At 38.3% G+C, this 27,886-nt stretch overlaps 1 protein-coding gene across 4 annotated transcripts in view; it reads right to left on the bottom strand.

The window, feature by feature from the left end:
- Positions 1 to 27,886, bottom strand: part of tspan9a (tetraspanin 9a) — a 185,123-nt gene that overhangs the window by 53,731 nt on the left and 103,506 nt on the right. For 3 of the 4 annotated variants that reach the window (XM_060878123.1, XM_060878122.1, XM_060878124.1), the window contains one exon: positions 19,720 to 19,799. In XM_060878123.1, the coding sequence (XP_060734106.1) occupies positions 19,720 to 19,782 (63 nt within the window). In that variant the 5' untranslated portion in view covers positions 19,783 to 19,799. Of the gene's footprint in view, positions 1 to 19,719; positions 20,554 to 27,886 lie in introns of those variants that run through there. The other variant, XM_060878121.1, reaches the window with a different exon arrangement.

Below are 27,886 nucleotides of genomic sequence, written 5' to 3'. Positions count from 1 at the left end.
AGGTAAATTAAATATATGAATCTCTTGCCATGATGTAACACAATTTTGACCACTTCCTGACCTGAAGACTTTATTACAAAGATGTTGTGAACTGTCGTGAACAGTGAACATTTATTTTCAATTAATAAATCACTCAAACTACCTGGAAATACTTCACATCCTGGAGGAGTGTGCAAAATAATCAGACACCACTGAAGGTCTCAGCTGTTTTAGCTCATAGGTTTGAGTTATTTATCCAGGAATATCACTTCCACTAACAGTTCACGTCTACTTCTTTCATTTCCTATAATAAAATTTTTACCACCACCCATTGGTTTTCTTCTCTCTACATTAGTTTTTCTTCATAATAATGATGAACTACTTCCCCAAACTCAAAAGGATGTGATGGAAAGGGTGAAGGCAATATAGCCAGTCACATGATTATTACTGGAAATTATTACTGCCAGCTAATTCAATAGTAGCCTGGACCATTTCTTCATAAGGCAATACGTCTAAAGATGAGGAATTATCACAGGAGAGGTGAAGAAGGCTTAATAGATCGAAGAGAATTGATGGCGTATACACAGATGTCCCTCAGGGCAGACAGAAATTCACTCAACGTCCAGGAGCGGAGGTGTGAGTTACTATTCGGTGGGATCCAATGCCAGAGAGATGAGATATCTCATCTCATATTGAGGCATAGTGCAAATTCCTGGTTATTGGATGGGAAATGGACGTCTTCTTTGCAATATGTAACTGCATAGCAATGGCTTTACCTGAACATTTTGTACAACCTATGGTGTGTTTGAATGTTTACATACATGGCAGAGGGACACACAGATCATATGCTGAATCATTTATACTGTGCACTTAAGTGGACAGTAATATATTGTGAGTGTCTGCCACTCCCACACTACAAAGTAATGCAGTATAATATACACTCTAAGGCACTTAGACAAATCAGATTTGGTCATATCTTATTAGTGATTGTCAAAAGAACTAATGCAGGGTGCACAAATGAGGAATATGGTATAATTGGGGAAGGATAAAAGCAAAATTATAGCTTATGCATAAAACATTAATGAGAGTTCATTAAGAACAATCCCTTGTCAGGAAGCGGGAAAAATCATAAGTAGAGAAAATTCTCACTTGTTTCTTATTTGGGGCACAGACATATGGTGATGAGGATATCCAGACTATTTATATATATATATATATATATATAAATATATATATATATATATATATATATATATATATATAGTCCACCTTTTTCTAAAAATAAACATATTTCATAAGGTTGTAGACTCTACATTGTATACTCTTTGAGATCTAAGTAGGAAAAAACATCTAAAGATGATCTGTCATCTGTTGAGAAGCAGAAAAGATGGACAACAAAAGAGAGAGAGAACAAACCCAGATAGCAACCTTGTGGGACACAAGAGATAAAGAGTTGGCTGAGAGAAGACAAAACAAATCACACATCAATGAGAGAAAGTCACAAACTTTCTCAACTGTGGGAAGAGAGAAGGAAAAATAACAGGCAAGGTCTCATCATCAGTGTGTTTTTAATTGATATGGTACATCTCAAATGATCAGTTCTGTTATTTGCATTTAAAAGAAAACAAGAGCAAAGTATAAAGCATTACTAAATACAAATGTAGTTTTAAGTAGATCAACAGTTCAAGTAGATAAACAGCCTGAGTGAGGATGCAACCGGGATATCGGTTTGAAACAAGAAGTGTAAATCAGAACTAGGATCCGACAGGACACATGAACACTGGTTTAAGACATGCCCACTCTGGGTTCCAAATACAGACAAAGATATGGGTATTTGGAGCACTAAACAGATAAGGATTTAAAACCCAGTTTTGTTTGATGGGTTCATGTTTCTGTGGAATAGTTAATACTAAAGCAGGTAGCTTGCCATGATCTGCATAGGGTTCAGGAAATATCAGTTACTACAGCTCCCATGCTATTAATACATAACCATCCAAAGAGAGAGAGACAGACAGAGACAGACAGAGAGTCACGATTGACTACAGACAAGGTCAGCTCTAAAAAAGCAATGGTTAGGTTGTTTTAATGTCAGACTAAGATATATATTGATCTGCTTCACAAATTGCTTTTATCACATTACTCTATATTATTTCATCTCTCATTAAATAAAAAAGCATACACCCTGAACCACATCAGAGGACTAGAAGAGACTATCCGTTGCTAGCTCATCTCAGTAATATTGTATGACTTCTTACATAAATGTGAATTAAAAAAAAACGTTGTGAATTAAAAGAAAAGTTGTTAATTTACAAGAAGGAATACGATACTGAGACAAGTGCTTTCTAAATTCTAAATATATATGAATGGGCCATGCTGATGGAGTGTAGATGACCTGGACACTGCTGCTAAGAATAATCAGAATAAGAATACACTTTAGTTTCGTCTTTACTCAAGAGGCAGAGAAAGAGCACTGTGTTGGCAGCATATCCCAGCAGTGCTAAAATTCAGAAAGGCACAAAGTGGTCCCCCTTTGCTGTCACTACAGGCAAGCTATCTCTTTATATGCAAATGCACATTACTCCAGAGGATTCTGGCAGTAAAATGATTCTGGTGGATTATATGTTTAGACAAGTGAAGTACTGTTACTCTCCAAAAGAGTCTAACTAAACTGGACTCATGCAGAGAAAGGTTTAAGGCTCTATGAAAAGCCATTGTGTCTGTCACAAAGAGGAATATCCTGTTCATTTCAGTGCATTCATCTGACACTCTTTATAAGCATTTGCTTTCTTCAATGAGCAGTCAAGGCATCTTGCTACAGAAGATTTCTAAGAGTCTGTTCTTAACTCTACAGTTTGGCATGAAGCAACCAAGTGGCGTGTATTTTATGGTTTGGCATATGACTGCTGAATGTAGCGTACATTTTATGCTACATGGATTCATGTCACCCTGAGCCATGTCCTCATACTGTAACTTATCATCATGCATACTTTGTCTCACTACTTCCTTGTCTCATGATATGGAGATGCAACTTCCTGTTGCATGTTCTCACACCGTAATCTAAGTCTCTTGATTCTCATTCCACTACTAAAGCAGGAGTACATATTATTGCAGCTGCTGATGAGGCCATATGTTCTGCTTTTGCTGATTAAGTTACGCTCTTCTGTGCTTGACGCCGGTACGGAATGTATGGTGTTTATGAGATGAAGGGGACTTGGCAGAGAGTCTGACTCTGTGGAAATGCCAAACCTCAAACACTCTATTGTATAGCACTCTGAGAGATAGGCAGGAAATATCATATACCTATTAAACCATATTCTATTATTAGGCAGGTCACCCTGACTTGGACAGACTTCAGAGTCAGTGATGATTAAATTTCTGATAAATAATGGATCGTAAGGTTTTCTTTTACTTTAATTTGTTACTACTCCCCATACATCCAAAATTCATGTAATGGAATGGGCTTTAAGAGCAATGTCTACTTGGTGTGAAGCATAATTGTACAATTAATTAAAGGGTTTATTCTTGAAACTCAGCACGCATCTGACTGAACCATACCGTCTCATTTCACTGGCACAGTTTATCGTGAAAAAGTACTTTGATCTTAATAAATGAAACACATTGCACACTTTCTTCAATGCTGCAAAGGCCAACTCACTTCTATAGCCTCAGTGGTTTTGTCAACCTTTATTACTATGACAAGAAAGGTTGCATGAAGCATTCACGTCCCCAAAGACTGGCCTGTCCCCATATGTTAACTGCAAGCAGACTCCAAATAAATTAGTCACTGCTGAGAGCACAGCCATGGGGAATTTGATACAGATATAAATGTTACCTAAATAAGGACACACTTTCACTCCATATTACATTTCTTAACTCTTGATGAGGTTTCTAGTTTAGCCAAAATGACCCAATTAAAAATTTATAGAATAAAACTTGCATAATAAAAAAAAAAGACGAAAGGACAGAAAACTTGGTCTGATGAAATATTCAGCAATGCCTTCGTCAATTGGATATCCATTGCTAAAACAGTCAAAAGAGCATTGGTTAAAGTGGAACTGAATTATTTAAGAGCCTTATTTTTTAGTGCATGAAAAAGGGAATAGGGGCATGGCTTCATGGGGATTCAGACGTCCTGATAATGATGATGCAGTATTTCAAAATGCAAGATCAATTAAACAATTCTATTGATTCATTATATGCAGTAGAAGATCTTAAAATTATTAGTGATGGTGGTGGCATTTTCCCCTAGAACTGCTCATGATTTTACACAATATGTTCTAATTGAGATCCCCAAAGTGCAATGATGGGCAACCAAATAAACTTTGTTGCATGGGACTACCAGAACTCCTGATCATGGGAATACCAGAACTTCTGATCAAGGTTGCTGCCCCACAGGTCCAAGTTTCCATGTTCCATTATTAACTTCATGTGAGGTCAGTTCCATGTCCTGTGGTAGATTCAGTAGTAAATAACATAAAATTAACCCCTAAACTCCCAGCTTAGGAGTATTCAAAAGAATAGTGTGTGTAGTCATTGGAGGTGTGAGGTATATGAGCCTTACCTTGCCAAGGGAGTGTAAGTTCACAAATTCAGTTACTATTATGAGAATAAACAAAATACATTTGTTGTATGTTCATTAGTATTCAATCTCACAAATCATTTTGAAATCTGACAACGGCATCGACATGACTTGTTCTCTTGCCTCTCGATCAATCAGTTGTGGGAGTCATACATACCATTGAGCTTATTTATGTGAAAAAAATTCAAAAATGTCCAAAATTGTGGAGAAAAATTGATTTCCTCACAGTTTAATGGTTTCATGTGTCTAGGAATTAACATGCGCCTGCTTGGTGGCAGTGTTAGGCCAGGGGACGTCGGTCTGGTAGGTGGGAAATGGCAGGTTTGATCATATTAGGGATAAATTAGGGGACTTTGTTAAAAAGTAGTGTTAAAGACTAAATTGAAGCAATCCCTAAAGACCACTCATTTAAAACAATGTCAGTAAATGAATTTAGTAACTTCTAGAAACCTTTAGAAACCTCATCCCAGTGCTCCAGAAAGCATTAGAGAAGTACAGGACGAAAACATTCACATAAAACATGAAAACAGCTTAAAATCAGTTTGCAGATATTCTTATCATCTCTCCTCCAGATTTGGTAGGGACTCAGAAGAACATTCCTCCTCAAAGGAAGCAGCCTCGGGTTACGAATTTCTGTGCACGTCGTTCTTGTCGGCAACGCAGTTTCAGCAGCCCCAGAGATTTGGTAAATGGAGTTTAAACAAAGCACATTGGTTATGCTAAGAAAAGCACAAAATAGTTGAATGCTTTAAAAAAAATCCATCACACATATAGGCAACATATTTGAGGCTGCTAATTAGTCCAGCAATCCTGACCACAGTGCTTTCCGCTGCAGTCGCCCTTTCCTGCAGCCTCTTTGGTTACAGCCCCTTCTCAGCTGTCCATAGATATTTCTGGGAAATGGCATCCTAAATTACCAACGACGCAATTATCCAACCTTATGATACATTAATGTCCTTTCTAATGCACTGTTTGACCCTTCCTAAGACTTATAATGTAATTTTATGTTACCTGTTTCAAAAAGAGGGAGAGATTATTTAATGAATGGACCAACATACAGTATATAAATGAATCAAGCAGTTTAGTTTCTCACAGATATTTGATGGTCATATAAAAATAAAACACCAAAATTGTCCTGTTGGGTTTATATAAAAGGCTTTTCTGATTAATCCATACAGATAAATGAATAGAGAAAAGGTATGAAATTACCAAAAAATAACAGCACAATTAATATAACTCACTCTAAGTCATGCTGTATCCCTACATTCCTCTCTCTCTCTCTCTCTCTCTCTCTCTCTCTCTCTCTCTCTCTCTCTCTCTTTCTCTTTCTCTCTCTCTGAGACACCATCTTATTATGGACCTAATGGACCACCACTAAGTGACAACTTAGCCCATGTTAATGTCATTTTAATCTGATGGTTTGACATTGACCTTGTGTGTAACACAATGAATGTAAGCTGACCATAATATGTAATGAATGGAGTTTAAAACTTCAGCTAGTGGTATGTGCCAGAGATCAACCTTGGGGAAGTCACAGTCCCCTCAAAAATAAATACTAAATATACAGGTTCTGAATTAAGCATCAATATAATAATGAAAAAAAAATCATTAAAAAATCTAATCAAACCAGACTAAAACTGACAATATGCTCTGAGATGGACCGATTCTTCATATCAAGTGTATTCCTGCCTCAAGGTTCGGCTCCAGATTCACTGTAAAATGAATAAATAAATTAATGATCTAAGCCCCGAAATAACCTAAATAAACAGTTTATTGCACAACACATTCTGCACTTAAGATACTTTTCCAAATTGTTTGTTTGGCAATACAGTTAATAAGAGTCAGCAAAGTTCTGTCTACAACACGCCTCTTACACTTCAAGGCTGTGTACATTTGTCGCCTATTAATCAACGGCCCAGTGTTGCCTTTACTGCTGCATCATTAAATCGATATGGTTCCTGCACATAGAGCAAATTTCATCTATGTTTAATCAATGTCAGTTGCTAGGTAGAAATGCATCATTAGTGTTTCGTGGAAAATTGCTTCTTAATAAAGAACAACTCATCGAGCACAATATTGAGAAAAAAATATAGACATATATGCTTCTGATTGGATCTTTATAAGAAACATGATTGATGTCAAACAGGCCTGATGTAGCATCTCAAATGAATGGAACATTACGGATGCAGGAATGAGGAGAAATTGAAGACTCGTTTTGTTTTGTAAGGTATAGATAAAGGCCACAGGAGAATATAAAGTCAGTGAGCAATGTCCATCTTATTGGCCTGGGAGAGGCCTGAAGGACAAGAGTAAATTTGGACAACATTTATTGGTGCTACAGTATCAGTGTTGAGACAAGTGTAATATCAGTTATCAGTTTAAATGCCCAATAAATGTAGACAATAGATATAGAATGAGCCAGACCTCTAGGACATACTCAATATATAAGCCCTGGAGTGCATATTGGATTGTCATGGGAAACAATGTTGCTAGATAAAAGTGAAGAGTTTTTATTTATTATTATTATTATTTTTTTGCATCGGTCCTGGATTAACAGTTAAACACTATGTGCAACATATGTTCCATAATTTATGCAGTGTTGCAAAAATCCAACAAGTATCACCTAGAAGCATGTATTACTAGAGCATCTGTGCTTTCGGTTTGCTTTTCACCATCAGAATGTCCAGATATTGACTCAGACTGATGGACAACAGCTTGTTTAATGAGATTTTTTCAACATAACTCAATTAGATAATGTGTGCTATCCAAAGCACCTTCCGATGGATCAGCACATAAGCACATAAAATTCAGTGTTCTGTGAAGTGCAAGAGCAAACTGCTCATTTTATGTATGGTTTTATTGATGGTAATTGCATCTATGAATGAAATGAAAAGAAATATTGCCATCTTATATTGTAAAGGACAGAGAAGGACGAGATGCTGGTAGAGTGTATATTAGGCTTGAGATTGGTATTCTGTTAACATGCACAAAGATTCAAAAGAAAAGCTGTTCAAGTCTGGGGCTTTACATTGTCAAATAATCAGAGAACCAGATAATCAGGGTTACTGTGTACTATTATTATTATTAATTGTTATTATTATTATTATTATTATTATTATTATTATTATTATTATTATTATTGACTTTAATACTTGGAGTCTAATACAGGACCTTAATGTCAACTACATTAACATTAAAATCTAGAAAAAATAAACAACAGAACCTTATCCAAAGGGTAGGGATTATAAGGCATGGTTCTTTATCTGTAAAGACTATATACTATAAAGTTCAGGAATTAATATGTAATCAGAGGGTCTAAATTATGTTTGGAGAGGGCTCTGTTAAGCTGGTCACGAGTAAAGATCTCTGTCCTGGGTCAATTTTCTTATAATACAGTAATACAGTCAAATTCTGCCCAAAGTGCTTCTTTGAAACTTGCTTGAAAGTAAATATGCACATATAATATGTTAAAGGTCTCAATCATAATTTTTAAAATAATTTTCTATGTTTTTAAATAAATAAATGTTTATAAAGGATTAATAATACAGTATTTGAAAAAACAATGGCATACAAAAATGAGAAAAAAATCCCAGTTTGATGGACAAATCAGAACCAAGTTTGTTGATGCCTTCGGCTCTGTAATTTGTGGTCAGAAATAAGAGATCCTCATAAAAATTATATTTGGGCACTTCAAACTTGATAGAAATTCAATCAAATCAAAACGGTATCATTTGAAGGAACTATGCATTGCTGTGTAGAAAATGTCAGCGATAGTTACCAGACTGTGTCCTCCGTAGGGATTTTTCCCAGGAGACATTGTTTGTGGTCTCCAACGGTCACAATTTAATCTAATTGGATTTACATTTCCGTTTTGGGCATCAGCGTCAGAGACAAGATGTGCATTGTGTGTTTCTTATTACAGTGTAATTAAAGGCCAGATCAGACAGACAGCTGTTGACTTCTTAAGCTCCAGAAATCTCATGATCAGAAATGAGAAACATTAAAATTTGTATTTGGGTTTGTCCGGCTTGATGGGAATTCAATCCAACCTAATCACATCAGTTGTGGTTGGCACCTGAAAGAGATGGTGTATAGATCCTTTTAGTGATAGTCACAGGATAGCCCTATTGTAAGATTGGTCCCTAAAGACCCTGGATAAGGAGCAGACTAAGAAGACAGGCCTTTTATAAACTCAATTGAAAAGCATCAGGGTCTCACATGATCACCATTAAATCAGGTTGGACCAAAATTACCCTTTGGCCATCAGTGTTAGCGATAAGGTTCAGAGGTGCCCTGCTGTTAGTGCGTAATTAAAGACCCTGCTCTCATTAATTCAGTGATAAAAGGCAAACTCAGACAAGACACTCTGTCATACGTGAGTATAGTGTCAGAAGATACAACAGAGACCCTGAAATGTAGTCATTGATTTTCTGGGTATCTGTTTTGGGTAATAAAGAAAAGTGCTGAGCAGTGAATGCCAGGGTGCTATTCTAAGAACGCTCATTAATTCACTGGTTAAGGTGCAGATTTGCATTGATTTTATCTGCCAGGAGAAAGCTGAGGGGCACAATGCATAAAGCCGATGCTTGAAGGAATAAAGTTCTTGTATTACTAGTACAATTTGAAAATGACAAATGATATCAATATTTAGATAACACATGCAATAAGTGATATTTGATTTTTTTTTCTTTTATTTTTGAATTTTTTTTTGTAATTTATTTCTTTTCTCCAAACACTGGTACAAATTAGCAGCCTTTACTAGACAGAAGAATATTTGGAATGGGATCTAGAAGGTTTTCAAAGAACCGAATCAAAGAACCAATGTTTTACAGTCACATTTTAGAATAGCTATGAGGATTTTTTCCCGTATTAATTTCCTTTTCTCAAATTGTAGTTGAAACGACAAAATGTTAAAGAAAACAATAAGCTTGCATTCATTTTATATTTTCTTTAAAGGTGCCAGTAATTCTTCTACATGTTTTAGTCATTAGAAAAAAATGTTTGAAATTGACCATTGAAGCAGCTTCTGCATTGGTAAGCTAATTTTTGGAGAAACTAATGATAAGCTAATTTTTTTTACACAACAAGAACAAAAAAGATAAACTGTCCCATATTATAGACTCATATGGATCATTGTCCCACATTGTAAAGAGATTATGGTTGTATAAGGTTCCATCCACATGAAGAAACCGGGCATGTGCATATTCTCCAAATAAATAATATGCTTTCTGGTGACATACCCTGATATCAAAGTCAATTAAATTCTACACCACTGAACATTAAATGAAACTACTTTGTACAACATTACCAAAATTAAGCTCTTCTGTGACACATCCACGTCCACTGAATTTGTAATGTATACACACCATGAAACGACTTACCGTTAAAACACACTAAAAACCATGGAAAGCATTAAGATACTGTTGGATACACTTCTAGTTTCCAAATAGTTACTGTCTGCCAAAATGACCAACAATATTGTTAACAATACTTCGCACTATAAAAATTATGAATTCTTTTGATTTAACCATCTGAATGGATGTGCTCTAAGTGCACTGAGGTGATGTAAATGTACATGAGCCATTTCACTGCACAAAGCCAGTGGGAGTGAAACGTATTGCAACAGATCCTACGAGGTAATGAGGTCTGCTGCAGGGTTATAGAGACATGCCAAGCAGACAAAGAGCCAGAACTGATAAAGGTGATCATCAAATAGTGACCTCTTCCAATACACAGATATGAGATATAAATCATTGGAGTTATTTAGGAACTGTATATAAATGAAGGCAGTTATACAATTCCAGTGAGTGTTCAAACAAATGCTTACCCAATTTCCTGACAATCATATTTACATTACATATTACATTCTCACCTGTCAGACAGGGTGATGAGTCTGAAGTTAGAGATTGAAGGGGTGATGTTGAATGTTGTTAGTGGTTATGCCCCGCAGGTAGGTTGTGAGTTAGAGGAGAAAGAGAGTTTCTGGTGTGAATTCGATGAGGTGATGGAGAGTATTCCCAAGGGTGAGAGAGTGGTGATAGGAGCGGATTTTAATGGACATGTTGGTGAGGGGAACACAGGTGATGAGGAGGTGATGGGCAGGTTTGGAGTTAAGGAAAGGAACCTTGAAGGACAGATGGTAGTGGACTTTGCTAAGAGGATGGACATGGCTGTGGTTAACACTTATTTTCAGAAGAGGGAGGAACATAAAGTGACTTACAAGAGTGGAGGTAGGAGAACACAGCTAGACTACATCCTTTGTAGAAGAGGCAATCTGAAAGAGATTAGTGACTGTAAAGTGGTAGTGGGAAAGAGTGTAGCCAGACAGCATAGGATGGTGGTGTGTAGGATGACTCTGATGGTCTGTAAGAGGAAGAGGTCAAAGATAGAGGAGAAAACTAAGTGGTGGAAGCTGAAAAAGGAGGAATGTTGTGAGGAATTTAGACAGAAGTTGAGGCAGGCTCTGGGTGGTCAGGTACAGTAGTGCTGCCAGATGACTGGGAAACTACAGAAGTGATCAGGGAGACAGGGAGAAAGGTGCTGGGTGTGTCATCTGGAAGGAGGAAAGAAGATAAGGAGACTTGGTGGCGGAATGAAGAAGTTCAGGATAGTATCCAGAGGAAGAGATTAGCCAAGAAGAACTGGGATATGGACAGGACTGAAGATAATAGACAGGAATACAAGGAGTTACAGCGCAGAGTGAAGAGGGAGGTGTCTAAGGCCAAGCAGAAGGCATATGACGAATTGTACACTAGGTTAGACACTAGAGAAGGAGAGAAGGACTTGTACAGATTAGCTAGGCAGAGGGATCAAGATGGGAAGGATGTGCAGCAAGTTAGAATTATTAAGGATAAAGATGGAAGTGAGGAGAGTGTACAGAGGAGATGGAAGGAATACTTTGAGGAGCTGATGAATGAGGAAAATGAGAGGGAAAAAAGAGTAGAAGGGGTGAACTCTGTGGAACAGGAAGTAGATAAGATTAGAAAGGATGAAGTCAGGAAGACTTTGAAGAGGATGAAAAGTGGAAAGGCAGTTGGTCCTGACGACATCCCGGTAGAGGTCTGGAAGTGTCTAGGAGAGGCAGCAGTGGAATTCTTAACTAGTTTGTTCAACAGGGTTTTAGAAAGTGAGAGGATGCCTGAGGAATGGAGAAGGAGTGTGTTAGTGCCGATCTTTAAGAATAAGGGTGACGTGCAGAGTTGCAGCAACTATAGGGGGATAAAGTTGATGAGCCATACAATGAAGTTGTGGGAAAGAGTAGTGGAAGCTAGGTTAAGGAAGGTGGTGGAAATTTGTGAGCAGCAGTATGGCTTCATGCCCAGAAAGAGCACAACAGATGCAATTTTTGCTCTGAGAATGTTGATGGAGAAGTATAGGGATGGTCAGAGGGAGTTGCACTGTGTGATTGTAGACTTAGAGAAAGCGTATGACAGGGTGCCAAGAGAAGAGCTGTGGTACTGTATGAGGAAGTAAGGAGTAGCAGAGAAGTATGTCAGAGTGGTGCAGGACATGTATGAGAGGAGCAGGACAGTGGTGAGGTGTGCTGTAGGTCAGACAGAGGAGTTCACAGTAGAGGTGGGACTGCATCAGGGTTCGGCTCTGAGCCCCTTCCTGTTTGCTATAGTGATGGACCAGTTGTCAGAGGAGGTCAGACAGGAGTCTCCTTGGACGATGATGTTTGCAGATGACATTGTGATCTGTAGTGAGAGCAGGGAGCAGGTGGAGGAAAACCTGGAGAGGTGGAGGTTTGCGCTGGAGAGAAGAGGAATGAAAGTCAGTCCTAGTAAGACTGAGTACATGTGTGTGAATGAAAGGGAGTGAAGTGGAACAGTAAGGTTACAGGGTGAAGAGGTGAAGAAGGTACAGGAGTTTAAGTACTTGGGGTCAACAGTCCAGAGTAATGGAGAGAGTGGGAAAGAAGTAAAGAAGCGAGTGCAGGCAGGTTGGAGTGGGTGGAGAAAGGTGTCAGGAGTTCTGTGTGATAGGAAAATATCAGCAAGAATCAAGGGGAAGGTGTACAGGACAGTGGTGAGACCGGCCGTGCTGTATGGTTTAGAGACAGTGTCACTGAAGAAGAGACAGGAGTCAGAGCTAGAGGTAGCTGAACTGAAGATGTTGAGGTTCTCTTTGGGAGTGACAAGATTGGACAGGATTAGGAACGAGTACATCAGAGGGACAGCCCATGTTGGACGTTTGGGGGACAAAGTTAGGGAGGCAAGATTAAGATGGTTTGGACATGTTCAGAGGAGGGAGAGTGAGTATATTGCTAGGAGAATGTTGGACATGGAGCTGCCAGGCAGGAGGCAAAGAGGAAGGCCAAAGAGGAGGTATATGGATGTAATTAATGAGGATTTGAAGCTAGTGGGTGCAAGTGTTGAGGATGCAGAAGATAGGGATAGGTGGAGAGAGATGATTCGCTGTGGCGACCCCTGAAGGGAAAAGCCGAAAGAAAAAGAAGATTACATTCTCACCTGATGTTTTCACCCCACACCTCCAGAGGGCGCCATCATTGAGTGCGAACCAATTTTTAGGTTATCTACAGTAGCTCATCTGAAGTCTTTGCGAAATCTTGATTACTTTATTATCAGTGATTCTGAGCTACTAGTTATTTTGATTTGGACATCCTGGTGACTGTTTATCCCTTCCCCTTCCTTTTACCACCACTTTGGATTACTTCTCCAGCCATTTTGCCTGATTTCCTGACTGATTTGGTTTCACAGTCTGTTAAATAAACTCAGCACTTGGATCTTTCACTCTCTAACATTCACTGTGTGAATGTTAAATCCATTCTCTTTTGGGTGACAGGCTAGATTATATGATTGTAGGATTATAACTGGGAAGTGAGATGATTTCGCTGATGTACTCTCATCTAAATTCTCTCTTGTGAGATCAGTTAAAGCATGCGATCTTTTGGAGAACATATTTCAGAACAGAATTTGCATTTACTGCCGAGAGAGCAGAGAAAGTCTTAACAGCTTTGTCATCTTTCTCTTTAACATTCCCATTCCCTTCAGATTAAAAGTGAAATAACACAATGATCAAAAGTGAACGTGGCAGTGTTTATGGTGAGAGTATCCTAGTGATATTTTGTTATAAAGTTAAATCCGACACAGCTAGGGGTATTAGACAACATTAGAGAACAAGATTAGAGAACATGTCCTCTGGAAAGGGGAAAAGAGTACAAGGACAGGAAGCATAAGTGGTAAAGAGACTGCTTGCAGAGAAGCCCTGTAGCAAAAAACAGTGGTGTTAAGTTTGAGAAAAGGATTTTAGTCTACTAAGACAGCTACACCTCCTCCTCTTCCACCATAACAGCCTAAGATTGTCACTTTCTTTCTGTAATTTCTCCCAAAGCAGCCTACCATTAAAAAAACAATGTCAGTAGGAGGGATTAAAAACATGGGGTTCTACTCTTTTGTTGCCTGTGACCTAATAGCAGATAAACCCATGCAATCCCAAAAACAAGCTCTACTGTTCATGAATAAAAACACACAAAGCTGGCATCATCAAAGGAAAGAAAAGAAATTGCTTTATAACACAGACTCTGATCCGTATGCTTTTAGAGCATAGTGCTAAGGTTGTGCTATTCTCTGAATCAGAATGTCAAAAGGAAAAGAATTTGTGTTTGATCCGATAGGGAAACGATAATAGCAGCAAGAGGGATAGGTATGCATTCTGGTAAATTTTAAGCTTGGCAGCAGATTAGATGTGAAATCAACTTGAAGAATTTAGAGTACCAAACACTGCAGAAATAATTAATTCAACAGTCATCACAAAGCTTAGTGTCTAGATAAACAGAGAGTTTTAGTCAGGCTGCCACGATTCAAGAACTCATTACTGACCCCATTTCAAATGAACAGTAATTAAACAAATCCAATTGGTAGCAGGACTATGTTTCTAAGCTAGACTGATACAAAGCACATTACTATATTTTTATTTGAGTTGCTGTAAAGTGCAAGGTCTCAGCTTTCCACTGGTACTAATATTGTGGTAGAATCATTATTTAGATTTAACACCTTGTCATTTTGAGAAATGCCATTATTTTGAGCTTTCTCAATATTTCACCATATTACATAATCTGGTTACTTCTTTTTGTAGCTTGTTCTCTCTGTACCTCAGGGGTTTCCTCTGGCTCCAAAGACATACATTGTAGGCTGAATGGCACCTCTAAATTGTCCATAGTGTGTGAATAGGTGTGTGAGTGTGTGCGCTGTCCTGAGTGTATTCTACCTTGTGCCCCAAATCACCTGGGATAGGCTGACCCAGTACGGTAAGAATTGAAGAGAATAGATAAGGCTGGAAAAATATCATCATAAAAACTTATTTCATTCATTCAAGATATGAAGTCATTCTTTTATTGTTAGTTCTTCACATCAAACTTTGAGATGATTAAAATACAGTACATTGGGTTCCACTCTTGTCAGACAAGAACAGGAATCTGAGCATACAGTGGGAACAGACTCATCAATACTGGGAGGTTTTCCCATTTTGGTGAACATGTGGTGACTATAACATGACTATCATTTTCCCCTTGTAAATTTCACCTATGCATGTGTTCATAATAAAGTGGCTAGTGAGAATAGGTGAGTATGTACAAATATGTCACCAGTCCAGCTAGTTGTAACTCTGTTATTGACTGACAGGTTACAAGAGAGAGGATGTTGTTCAGCAAATTGTTCTGTAAATTGCAGCCTAAAGAGGATATTTCTTATAATAAAAGAGAAACAGACAGGGAGAATTCAAGCGTAGCCCACTAGCATCTGGATTTATCTGTATGTATCTGTAGCTTCTGATGTCTAGCTCTATAAAGGAGCAAGGACATCATCTGACGTTTAAGAACTTCCAATCTATGTTCATTTATTTATTTATTTCTATTTAATTCATACCGATAAAAAGCCTGAGACTTTATTTGAACTGAAACCAAAAAGCTTTAAAGAGCATAGAACTGAGAGTTCAAATAGAGGTTTCTAAATAAATGCTTCAACTCAAAATAGAAGAGAATGTCACATTTGTTCAGTCAGCTGACAGGATAGATGCATCACGCAACAGGAGGAATCAGGGCCCTAAGAGCTAAGCAGAATGAAGCGTGATCTAGATCGGCACTAAACGCTTTAATCTAAGCTGAAGCGGTGCAGCTTAGTCTACACTAATCCCCGTAAGAAAGAGGAGCCAGATGGTCAGCAACAACTGCTGCAGAACCACTGAGCAGTGCTGCAAGAATCCTGCAGCTCCTGGCGTTGTTTACCTTCTTCCTCATGTTACACTGGTAAGTCATAGTGAGTGCCAACACCTGGCACCATGGTTCTAAAGGACTGCACCCTGCAGAGGATGATGTGTCACAACTAAATACTCCACTGTGGTAGAATCTTGTGATTCCTGAAGTGCCGCCGCCTGAGAAGGACTGTCCCAAGGGTGTCAGGATACAGTAGCCCACCTCTCTCTTAACGCTCGCTAAGCTCATCCTATACCTACATGACCTCCACCTGCTTCAAGGTCACTCTACCAAGAAGCATAAGACTTGCTTCAACCTAACCTATGGCAAAAAACAATTTAACTTAATCAAAGTTAAGGAAAAAAATGAAAAGACTCTGTAAGAAATCATTAAGTGAACAATTGCACTAAGACCGACACTCCTCAGCAGGACTAACAGCCTGGGGACGCTAAAAATCTGTCTGATTATATCATTTACACACACACACACACACACACACACACACACACACACACACACACACACACACACACACACACACACACACACGGGTCACCCACATGCAGGGAACTCAGTGGGTGGCAACCATATTACAGCTAGTTACTGTTTCTGCTGTGTAATTGAAAGATATAGAGAGAAACTGATGCATAGCCCCTATCTCTATCTCTCTTTGTGTCTCTCTGTGTAGGGTTGTATTATTCAGTAACCTCTGCACATGTTTAAAGTTAATTCACTTCACAGAGACGTGACACGCCACAATGCTCTAACTATAGCGCATTCCTCCAAATTCTACCACCTGCTGAACTCCACACATTGGCTGACTTGTGATCTGGCTGTCAGTAGAGACTTTTTTTTATACCAGTCATATTAATTATTGTGCACAGAATTTATTTTTCTTAATGAAGAAGACAGGTATGAGGAAACAAAGCAAATGAAAGTTTGTATAAAGTTTACCCAACATGCAGTCAACTTCACCTTATGGGGAAAAAAGACTTGCGTAATATTCTATAATGCCGAAACGTTCCGCAACATCCTGCTGAAATTTTGTCAAGGGCACAAAAACATGATGTACTATTTTGGAATATTTTTAAGAAGAGGATAATCATTATCAATCTTTGTCTGTGTTAATGCACCCAACTAGCTAACTACGTAGCTCACCATATGGTATTACATTACATTAGATCACACTTTTTGTCTAATAAATTAGGTACACTGCAATTTGAGTTGCCTGGTGAGCTAGGTAATGAATTTATGATTTGTCCACCATTGCTTGCATTTCTGATTTTATTTTAAAGTGAGTTAAAGTTGTGCTTAATGATGAGACTCCCTGAGGGAGGGTTACTGAGGTGTATGCCTCTGACAGTGGCAGAATAACAATGATATAATCAGTCGGGATTAATCACACACACACACACACACACACACACACACACACACACACACACACACACACACACACACACACACACACACACACACTTTGTTTTAGGGTTGTCAAACTCAGTTTCTGTCTGTCACACTAGCATTTTTGATTATCCTTAATGGGCCCTAATCTATACAGGTAATTCATTTCTTAAACTTCTCATTAGTGCAGCTTTTACAGCAAAATATACTGCATTTAAAATAAAATAAAATAAAGTAAAATAAAATAAATACACGGGGGGCATGGTGGCTTAGTGGTTAGCCTGTTCGCCTCACACCTCCAGGGTTGGGGGTTCGATTCCTGCCTCCGCCTTGTGTGTGTGGAGTTTGCATGTTCTCCCCGTGCCTCGGGGGTTTCCTCCGGGTACTCCGGTTTCCTCCCCCGGTCCAAAGACATACATGGTAGGTTGATTGGCATCTCTGGAAAATTGTCCGTAGTGTGTGATTGCGTGAGTGAATGAGTGTGTGTGTGTGCCCTGCGATGGTGTGTGCCCTGCGATGGGTTGGGCCATCGTGTCCAGGGTGTATCCTGCCTTGATGCCCGATGACGCCTGAGATAGGCACAGGCTCCCCGTGAACCGAGGTAGTTCGGATAAGCGGTAGAAGATGAATGAATGAATGAATGAAAATAAATACACAAGGTATTGTAATAAACTGTTAACTGTGTACTATTAAGCAAAAAAAATCTATTAGGCTTAATGATGCATGTATCAACTAAACAGAAAAATACTTTATGTAAAGTAATAATCAAGGAAGACTTTGGAAAAAAAAAGGTATTTTTGTTTTTAGGAATTGATAAAACTTACCTTTCTGCATTTTCTATACTGTTGCTGTTGTCAAGGCATGATGCTGTGTGTCAAGGCCATTTTAAGGCCATTTAAATACCTAAATTTAGCCTGTTTTTGGTCACAAGTCAGGGTAGTAGATGAAGCTATCATAAAGCCTTTCATCAAGTTTTTTCACTCAAATCACACCACTTTATCACCATTATGTTTAAACATGTCTCACACTTCTGAAAGTGTCTAACGTGAAAGTGTCAACATCAACTTGTCTTTTTTTTTTTTTACAACAGCTTTGATAGCCACGTTGATGTTCCTTTAGCAAGTAAATCTGGCAAAAAAAAATAATCAGTAGGTGGTATGTTTGTACAGCAAGAATATGGTTGTGACTATGCAGTTTCTTCATGTACATGTGGGTTTCTTCTCGGTTATATGGTTTCCTCCCACCTCCGCATGCTGCTGTGGATGGATTAGACTAAACTTCTCTGGGTTTGAATGAATGTGTGAATGTGTGTGTTCATAGAATCCTGTTATGTACTGGTGTAGTATTTAATGTGTATTCCCGCCTCACATTAAAGGCGGGATAGTGTTCTCAGGATAGTTTCCTTTAAAACTACTTAAATCACTAAGCTAACATAAAATCCTGGCTTTTCAGTAGAAACTGCAATATCGACTGATTTTTATTTTTATGCTGAAAAATGAAGATATTAATTTCTCTGTTTAAAAACGTTTAAAGAAACGTAAGGCACATAATAAGTATATAAAATTTCTGTTCATTAATAGCAATTAAGGTGTGCACACAGGAAGCCTCTTCACAAGAATTTGACATACTGCTGATCACCCAACATTAAACAGTCAGTGCACTAAGCATCAGAGAGACTTGATCTGAGTTATGGGCACATACTGACTCCTCCACATGTCTTTCCCCTTTACTCCTCATTGCCTTATGGAAATAAAACAGTATCTGACCATGAAATCCAGGCTCCCACGAGGGTGTGCGTGTGTGTGTGGTGTGTGTGTGGTGTGTGTGTGGTGTGTGTGTGTTGCTTATGTTTATGCATGACTGCCTTTCCACAAAGGACAGAGCCTACTGTCCTCCTGGCAAACAATCTGCTCTCATTCTCATACATTCCCATCAAGCGAAAATCAACACTGATGGTCAATAATTGCATGATTTTATTTATTTATTTTTACTTTTAAATTTTAACTAGCAATCACAATTAACGAATGAAATACCACGCTCTTCTCTACAACATAACAATATCTAATTAGAATCAATTTGCATGTCAGCATAAAAAGAACCTCAAGATGTTTAACATGATTTTGAATAAATTGAGAATATTCATCATTATGAACACCACAGCAGCACAAACGCAGTCTTCTTGCAAATAATCAGTAGACTCCATGCTCTCTGCCCAAAGTTATGTGTGACTGATATGTATTTCCCAGAGGCCCTCTGCACAGCTAGACAGAAATAGTCATGTGTTCATAAATGACAGCACATGGCACAGTCAGCCTGATGTAACTGAGAGAAATGCACAGTCAGACCAGCTGAGCACTCACTTCTAGAAATGTGCCTAATAACCTGTCTCACAACACATAAGTGATAGAGGAATCAAAGAGCTGAGAAATGTAGATCAGGCTCGCAAACAGACACACAGACACACACGCAGCACCAAGGAGCGAAAGCAAGCAGAGATGTATAATAGAGGTTAAAAAAAGAAAACGTAAAGAGAGAGATCACTTACCCAGAAGATGAGGTTGAAGAAGAACATTGTGTATTTCAAGCAGCACAGGAAGCCACTAGCCATGTTGCACTTCTTGAATTCTAAAAGGAACACAAAGGATAGATCCAGGTAAAAGACCACGTATTTGCTGCTTTTGGAAGTGATCGGTTTGTTGCTGTCCTTGTTGTCTGTGCCACTCTGTTTGCGCCCCGTGGAGCCGTAGAAAGCTCCAGCAGTGAAGCCTCGTCCTCCGAACGGACGACCTGAGCTGGACGCACGGGCAAACTCCGAATCGCAACTGTCCACAGACGGGCTACGGTGGATAGCGGACTCCTCACTACTTGACTTCTCCATACTCTGGGGCTGAATCTTTCCTAGCTAGATCATACTCTACCATGTCTCTCAGAATAACCAGGCAAGAAACTCTAAAAAGTGTCTCCTGAAAGAGAGACTCCCAAAAGAGTGTTTCTTACACACACCAATCAGGAACGAAAGTCTTATGGAAAGAGATCAGCGTGGGTTCACACTCACTCGCTCATCACTTGCTATGAAGCCCAGAAGCCAACCTGTGTCCAGTGAGTGTGTGTCAGCGTTTCCATAACTTCTACACCTCCTCCTAGCACTCTTCTTATCTGAGCTGTGCTGAGCCGGCACAATCTTGCTTTCTGTATCTGCGAGTCTCAGCCCTCTCAGTGCTGTTGCACTTTTCTTTTCTCCTCTCCTTCCTTTCCTTCTTTTCTCCGCTGCGTGTGCTTCTGATTTCAGCGCTGCTGTTATCGGCAGCTGCATTTACTGGGCATTCCCTACTGTCCCCATTCAGCACTGAGCCATCTATCTATCTCCTCCTCCTTCCCCTCCTCTCTCTCTCTCTCTCTCTCTCTCTCTCACTGGTGCACGCGCTTACTCTCTCTCTCGACTCCCAGTCCCTCCTCTCTATCAGGGAACCAATAGAGCATCAAGTGTTGTCTGTAGCCCATCCCCACAGCTGTCCCTATGCCTTTAACAAGCTTATCATTACTATACCTTTTTGCCTATACATTGATAGCTATCAGCCACTCAGGATACAACTGTATTAAATAACCATGAATTGGAAAAAGGCTGTTTGTTGCAGTCGAAACGAGATCCTCGTTTAATAAATAACTGCTAAATATGCCGAAGCTGAAAATCTTTCAAAGCTGAAAATTCAGCCTGCACCTAGCACAACTAGACTCCCCTGACCTAAATGCTTTCCTCTCATTCAATTTATCATAATTGTAATTCTTTGCCCGACTTGATTCTCTAAGCTATAGGGGCATTTGGCTATGATTAGTGCTGGAATAAAAACGATTGCATGCATGACCGTTCGCTCAATAGTACTTCGCTGCCCTCGGTTCATGCTCTCTCAATTCCTTGTAAGGAGCGCCGATAAATTGGCAGCGGCTCTAGCTTAGGAATTATAGCACCATTTGAAGCATGGAAACAAGATAGTGTCTTACAGATATTCAATGCTTTCCTATCAAGAGCGGATTACGTGCCACTCGTTCTCTAATTCTTGGAAAGATACTAAAAAATTTTTGCTAAGTCCTGTTTAAAAAATAAATAAATAAATAAATAATAAAACATGCGAACAACAACAGAAAATAAGACATATTTATAAAGATGTCTTGTAATTAATGTACAGTATGTTGCATGTGCCACTGAAAGAGCATGTAATTAAACTCTAAGGTAGCATCATATCCTTTTAATTATCTGTGTTGTTTTCTTTAAAGGAGGTCATTTATTATTCTATGATTTAATTTCCTGTAGTCACACAGACAGATAAGACAATCTGGATTCAGACGACAAGTACCTTTACCCCACTTGTGTTCAAACTAGAAAACAAACGCATTCCATAATACATACTACACCACAGTGCAGATGAATTCTTAATTATGATTAGTTACAAGGTGTTGATATGAATAACAGCACGATTCTGAAAGTTACACAGTCGGACATTGTATGGTGAAGGATGTAAAAATGCAAATGTTGGTCCTATAAGAAAAATAAAGCACTTTGAGATGTGTTGTTATAGGAAAATAATCAACTTCAGCATGGTAACAGTACTGTAATTATGTTCCTTGTCAGGTCACATGATACCACCCTGACACTGCTTATTTTCCTGTAACTGCACACTCCATCATGTTCTATTTCTTACAGCTGGGTTTATTGTATAATATTATGACAAAATATAATCACAATTATTTGCCCTGTCTTTCCCCCCCCCTCAGTCTCTGTCTCACATCTGTAGCTTGATTAACCCTGATCACAGCCATTCTTTACAATTACTGTTATGTGGATGAATGATTAGACATTAAAGGAACAGAAAATCTTGAAGGAATATGTTGGGAGTTAAGGGGATTTAATCACCAGGATTAATAATATATTGTAATTTTAATGAGAATCAGGGCAGAAAACAGTTTATATTTCTTGAAATGTATCAGTTAAATACAGCTGGAGGAAACTCACACATTATGACTGAGTAAAATATTTAAAAAGATTTGTAAGAGATTTGTTAAATAAAAAATAAGGCTGTGCTTAAAACTTTGTGTAAACAGTTTCAGTACACTTGGATAATCCCAAACTTTTAAAAGTGTAGACAGCATTAAAAATGTCCTGAAATCAGCAGATATCCTGAGAGTGATCCTACAGCTGTGCTGTGATGGCACTAATATAGAGACGGCATGAATGCTTCATTGGTGTGTATGAGTGAAGACACATGCAAGCTGAGCTTACAAACAGATGGAGGAGAGTGGAGCTCAATGTTCCTAAGCTAAACCTGGGTAATATCTTGTTTGCCTGAGGCTTCCCTCTAATCCATTTCTTTGTGATTCAGTAACGGCAACAATCCCTATGAACCTGTTTGAATTTACTCATGACAAACAACGTTCACAATTAATCAGGTGCTTTAAAAACACCATTGAAACACTTCCTATTTGTCATCATCTGACCCACAGACTACTCGAAATGCAAACGCTCTGTTAAACCGTGTCCCTGCTCAAAATCACTGTTCAATGAAACAGTCTGTGCCCCCAACCTATTAGATCTGCAGAATTGGTTTTACATCAGGAATAATAATTTGGCTACTCTATCTGGAGTGAAACAGTCAATCCCGTCCATTTTAAACCATTCATTATGCAGGCTGTTTTCCCGCAGGCATGCCGGGCACTTCATTTATTTAGCTTTAACAGATTTGTAATGTCTGTGCTATTAAGAGCAACAGCATAGAACCACACTGTGGAGAATCTGACAAAAAAAAGGGTCTGACCAGAGATCAGCACTCCCCTGATGCTAAGATTCAATATGCCCTGCCTCTATGCTGAACGTCAGCAAACTGATATTCATTAGGAACCTACAGGGGCTTAACGCTACTAACACTGCAATGAGCTGATAAGACTCGTTGAAAAACGGATCCTGTGTTCAATAAAATTGTGCGCCCATGCACACCCACACAGACACAAAAATACAAGGAAATAAACGCCAATAGACAAGACATGTAGTGTCTATGAAACGCAAGCTGAAATATTTTGAGTTTTTTTTTTTTTTAAATACAAAAAGTAAGTTATGTGGATGTGGATTTAAACTTGCATTACAAAAGCCTGATTTTGAAAAGTCCTGTCTGTTTTAATTTTTAAATTATTCTTTGTCTATTTTGCAAGAGAATTTAGATAGATGTAATATTGTACATTAAGCTACACACACCACACACCACAAGCTAGCATACCAGGTTTTGTGTGCACTGCAGCATATTTTAACCTTGCATTGCTAGTACAATATATCTGGAAATACAAATACCTTTAAGGGAACAAAGTACAAGTAAACAAATATGTAATGTTTGAGTGTTTTGATTGATGTCTGGCATAATTATTGACTTAAAACTCAAATCTTTCAACAAGTATGTCCCTGTGTAAATAACTATGATGAGACACCAAGCTATAAGACTTAGCCATAATGGCTGAATGACCCTCCCATTCAGTATTATGACCAGCCATCACTAAATACTACCAGGGACTAGCTGTAACAAAAAGATGTGGTCTTGAATTGCTTACAATGTGGTTTGAGATCCACATATTGCAGTGCAGTGATAGTGCTTTACAATTTTTCTTGAACAAATCTTGCAACTCATGCAACATGCACACTTCAAATACCCAATGACAAGTAGCAGAGATCAGCTAGAGAGAGATAGAATAATGCAGCATGGTGTTAAGCTCTTTTCTATGCTTAACACACTGCAGTTCAGTTGTGATAAGAGCATGTAAAAGCTGCACTGCAGCAATATAATGCATCTGCTTCAGCATTGCACTGTCACCTTGTCTTATAGCTTCTTCCATGTGAAACGCCGCCGAACCCTTACACAAACGGCTGCCCTGGTGCCGAGTAAAGAATAACTCTTTAAGCAGAGAGTGTAATAAAAGCAAGTTCAAAGTCTGCCTAAATGGATTGTTCTAAAGTGTTACAGGGTGAAATGATTACAGTGAAATGTAGAAAGCAATCAATGGCCACCACGTGTGAATTGGAGGCTCGGTTTGCAGGTTTTATAAGATGAAACCCCTTTAATCAGCCTGCTTATGTCCTATAGTGACTGAACAGGCAGACTGAGAAAATCAATGTTTTTTCCCAAGTTTTGTATGACTACAGAAGTCTAGGAGGTCATGAGGTCCAAAGATGATTTATGAAAACATGGAGAGCTCTGCAGAACTAAATCCACTGAGATAGAGAATTAGTAGACAAGTAAATGAGACACAAGCTACGGAGAATAACTAAAATCCCAAATAACAAGTGTTAATTTGCATGAGCAATGAGATAAATTGAAAGTCCAATTAATGAGCATGCAGTGGTTGATTTACAAAGAATAATTCTCTGAATGATGCACAAAATAAGGGGAGAAAACATTATGTAAATGACATTTTGAGTATGCTAAATGTTCTTGGGTGCGGACGCAAGATCGAGTCCTGGAAATCCTGAACTGAACCTAAAACATAATGCCAACAAAAAGCCATAAGACTGGTAGCATCGCTGTTCAAAATTTGGTATGGATGAATAACAAGGTGTAAAAATAAGTGGGCAATTTGTTAAATATAAGCCTTTTCGAGGCTCTGGGCAAAAGTTCTATGAATATAAAATAGACCAAAGTTATAGAAGAAAGTCATTATTTTGAGAAAGATGCTAGTAATTTTCCTTCAACATTCTATTATTAAGAATTGATATAATTTTTCCTTCACCTGCTGGAAACTGGATTCTGAAAATATTATTCCTGATCTTTTAATCAGTTTTAATCAATTTGCATAGACATCATCCTGTATTTTGTACATTATTTAAAAAAAAAAAACAAACATATTTATTAAGAGAATTTTAAAATTTATGATGCTCATGTGAAAGACAACGTTTCTAGATGCTGTTAGTAAACCAGATTGAACACTTGTGCAAGTTTAATGAAGTGAACTTCTTTTACTCACACACACACACACACACACACACACACACACACACACACACAAACACACACACATACACACACACACACACACAAACTTATTTATCTTCAGTAAATATTGTCTATGGTTGATATGAGTAAACATCATGCACAATTGAATTGGCATAACAAAGCATATAAGCTATAACTGAAGTACAACCTGACCAAGATGTGAGCTGTTTCATTAGTATTGTGGAGATGGTTGTAATGCACATGTACAGGTGCAAAAACAGGCTGTGAGTACTAGACCACACACTTCTTACAACCAGGCATATGCTACAAGGCCACACTGAATAAGCGCAAACCATCAGCCAACAACAGCTTGACTCCACCAAGTCTAGCAATTTGCACAAGAGCATGTCAGCTAGGTTATACTTAGACATTCAGCTCAATTAACTACATTTCTAAACTAAAAGTAAAAAAAAAAACAACAACATTATTTTCATCCTCTGAATACAATACCCATGAATACAGTGCAGTTTCTAGAGCAACGCCAGGGTATGATCAGGACAGATGTAACTCATTAACATCATTAAAGATTCTATGGGGTTAAAAAGATGCTTAAGAATGCATTTAAAATTTTTAATAAGGTCACCGTGTTGATTGATAAGGTTAAACATAAAGATGTGGTAAACTTTTAATGTTAATCACTGTCTAATTATAGGCACGATAGCACTACACGATGTGGCTAAGCAGCCGCTTGCTTTGCTGAGACTATAATTAGACTTAGTGAAGTTTTCTTATTCCTAAGGATTTTATGATTCATAATTTTTTTATGAATACTTCGTGTCATGGCAGGTATGCATAGATCTTCTGGTCCTTTTTATTTTAATCCATGTTAGATCTTTATAAAAGCACGTCTTTTGGAATAACACTGTACAAATGTTCATGCAGATTTTCGATCCTTGTGGCTTTTTTACTTTCCTTAAATAAATGGTTAAGAACTGCTTGGTAAAATGTTTAATGATTGTGCATTCTCTGGACAAAAAAACCCTGTAAGCTACTTATATACTCAAGGCCCGAAGGCAAATATAACCCACTATCTCATTTTATTCTTACAAAAATAATACTGAGAAGATCCTTAGTACTGAAATTTTCACAGTAGAACAGGAATATACAGAATTCACATCAGACATGCGGCGTTTTCCACATCACGTCACATCTCACGGATCTGAAACGCTGGTTTAAATAGATGTCTTTTTTCTATTTTTTCTAGGCTGCTTTTGATAATTGCTTCTTAAAATGATTCAGAAATGCATCTGATGTTGGCCTTGACTATGATTCAGTGATTGACTCTAAATCCCAAAATATTTTACCACATGGAGAAAGAAAAGGAGATAGAGAAAGAATATGAGACAGATGGAAGTCTGAGTCATGTATCATCTTAGCCAACAGCATCAAATAATGAAAGCTCTTTCTAACTGTTATATATTTTTTATATTTGGTAAAATCACAAATCCACTTATCTATGCAACCCCAAATATACTACACCAATCAGCCATAATATTAAAACCACAGTCAGTTAAAGTGAATAACATTAATTATCTCGTTACAGTGGCACTTCTCAAAGGGTGGAATATATTAGGAATTATTATACAGCAAGTGAATAGTCAGCTCTCGAAGTTGATGTGTTTGAAGCAGGAAAAACGGGCAAGTGTGAGGATTTGAGTGGCTTTGACAAGGGCCAAATAGTAACTGCTACAGGACTGGGTCAGAGCATCTCCAAAACAGCAGATCTTGTGGTCAGTGTTTAGCAGATCAATGTACAGAACCAAGATCCAAGGAAGAACAACCAGTAAAAAGGAAACAGGGTCATGGGCAACCAAAGTATTCTGATGCTTGTAGGGAGCAAAAGCTAGCCTGTCTTTCCAAACCCACAGAAGAGATACAATAGCACAAATTTCTGTACAGTTAATGCTGACTGAATAGAAAGTAGTCAGAACACACAGTGCATCGCAGCTTGCTGTGTATGGTGCGGTGTAGACACAAGCTAGAAAGCGTGCCCATGCTGACCCCTGCATACTAACAAAAGCTTCTAAAAAGGGCATGTGATCATCAGAACTGGGCCATGGAGCAATGGAAGAAGGTGGCCTGATGAATTACATTTTCTTTGGAGAGCTGGGTACGCCTGTTGCTTACCTGGGGTTTTACACAGTGAATACCTTGACTGGTTCAAGCCGTTTTGATGGCACAATGGGACCTACACAATACTAATAAGGTGGTTTTAATATCATGGCTTTTTGGTGTACACATTAGAAACTTTAGACAGTATAATAAACATTGGCATACATTATTGGTGATGATCAAAATATGGATACATCTTAAAAAGAACAGCTTTAGTTTATGGGCCTCCATCAGTTTTACATCCTCGCTTTAAGCCATAGATTATATGTTAATAGACAGCTCATTCTTTAGTTTTGGTGTAAAGCACATTCTCAAAATTTCATCCTTTAAAAAATGCCAATAAGGTTTGAGTGATATAAATGACTCCAGAGCACAACACTAATAGTGTATAGCAATCAGTAAAGTTGGTTTATGTACTGTGAAACCATAAAGGACACAGAGGTGTAGATAAAACATTAATATCATACTTACCTCACGATTTTGCCACAGTACTTTGTATTTAACACCAAGCACTTATTCTCCAACTGAAATATATACTGTTTAAGAATGCAAAAAAACTTCCATCTCGTAAAGGAA

This window comes from Tachysurus vachellii, chromosome 9 (assembly GCF_030014155.1).
Source record: "Tachysurus vachellii isolate PV-2020 chromosome 9, HZAU_Pvac_v1, whole genome shotgun sequence".
In the NCBI taxonomy this organism is placed as follows: Eukaryota; Metazoa; Chordata; class Actinopteri; order Siluriformes; family Bagridae; genus Tachysurus; species Tachysurus vachellii.
The sequence above is the reverse complement of the archived record's forward strand: the minus strand, read 5'-3'. Positions and strand labels throughout refer to the sequence as shown.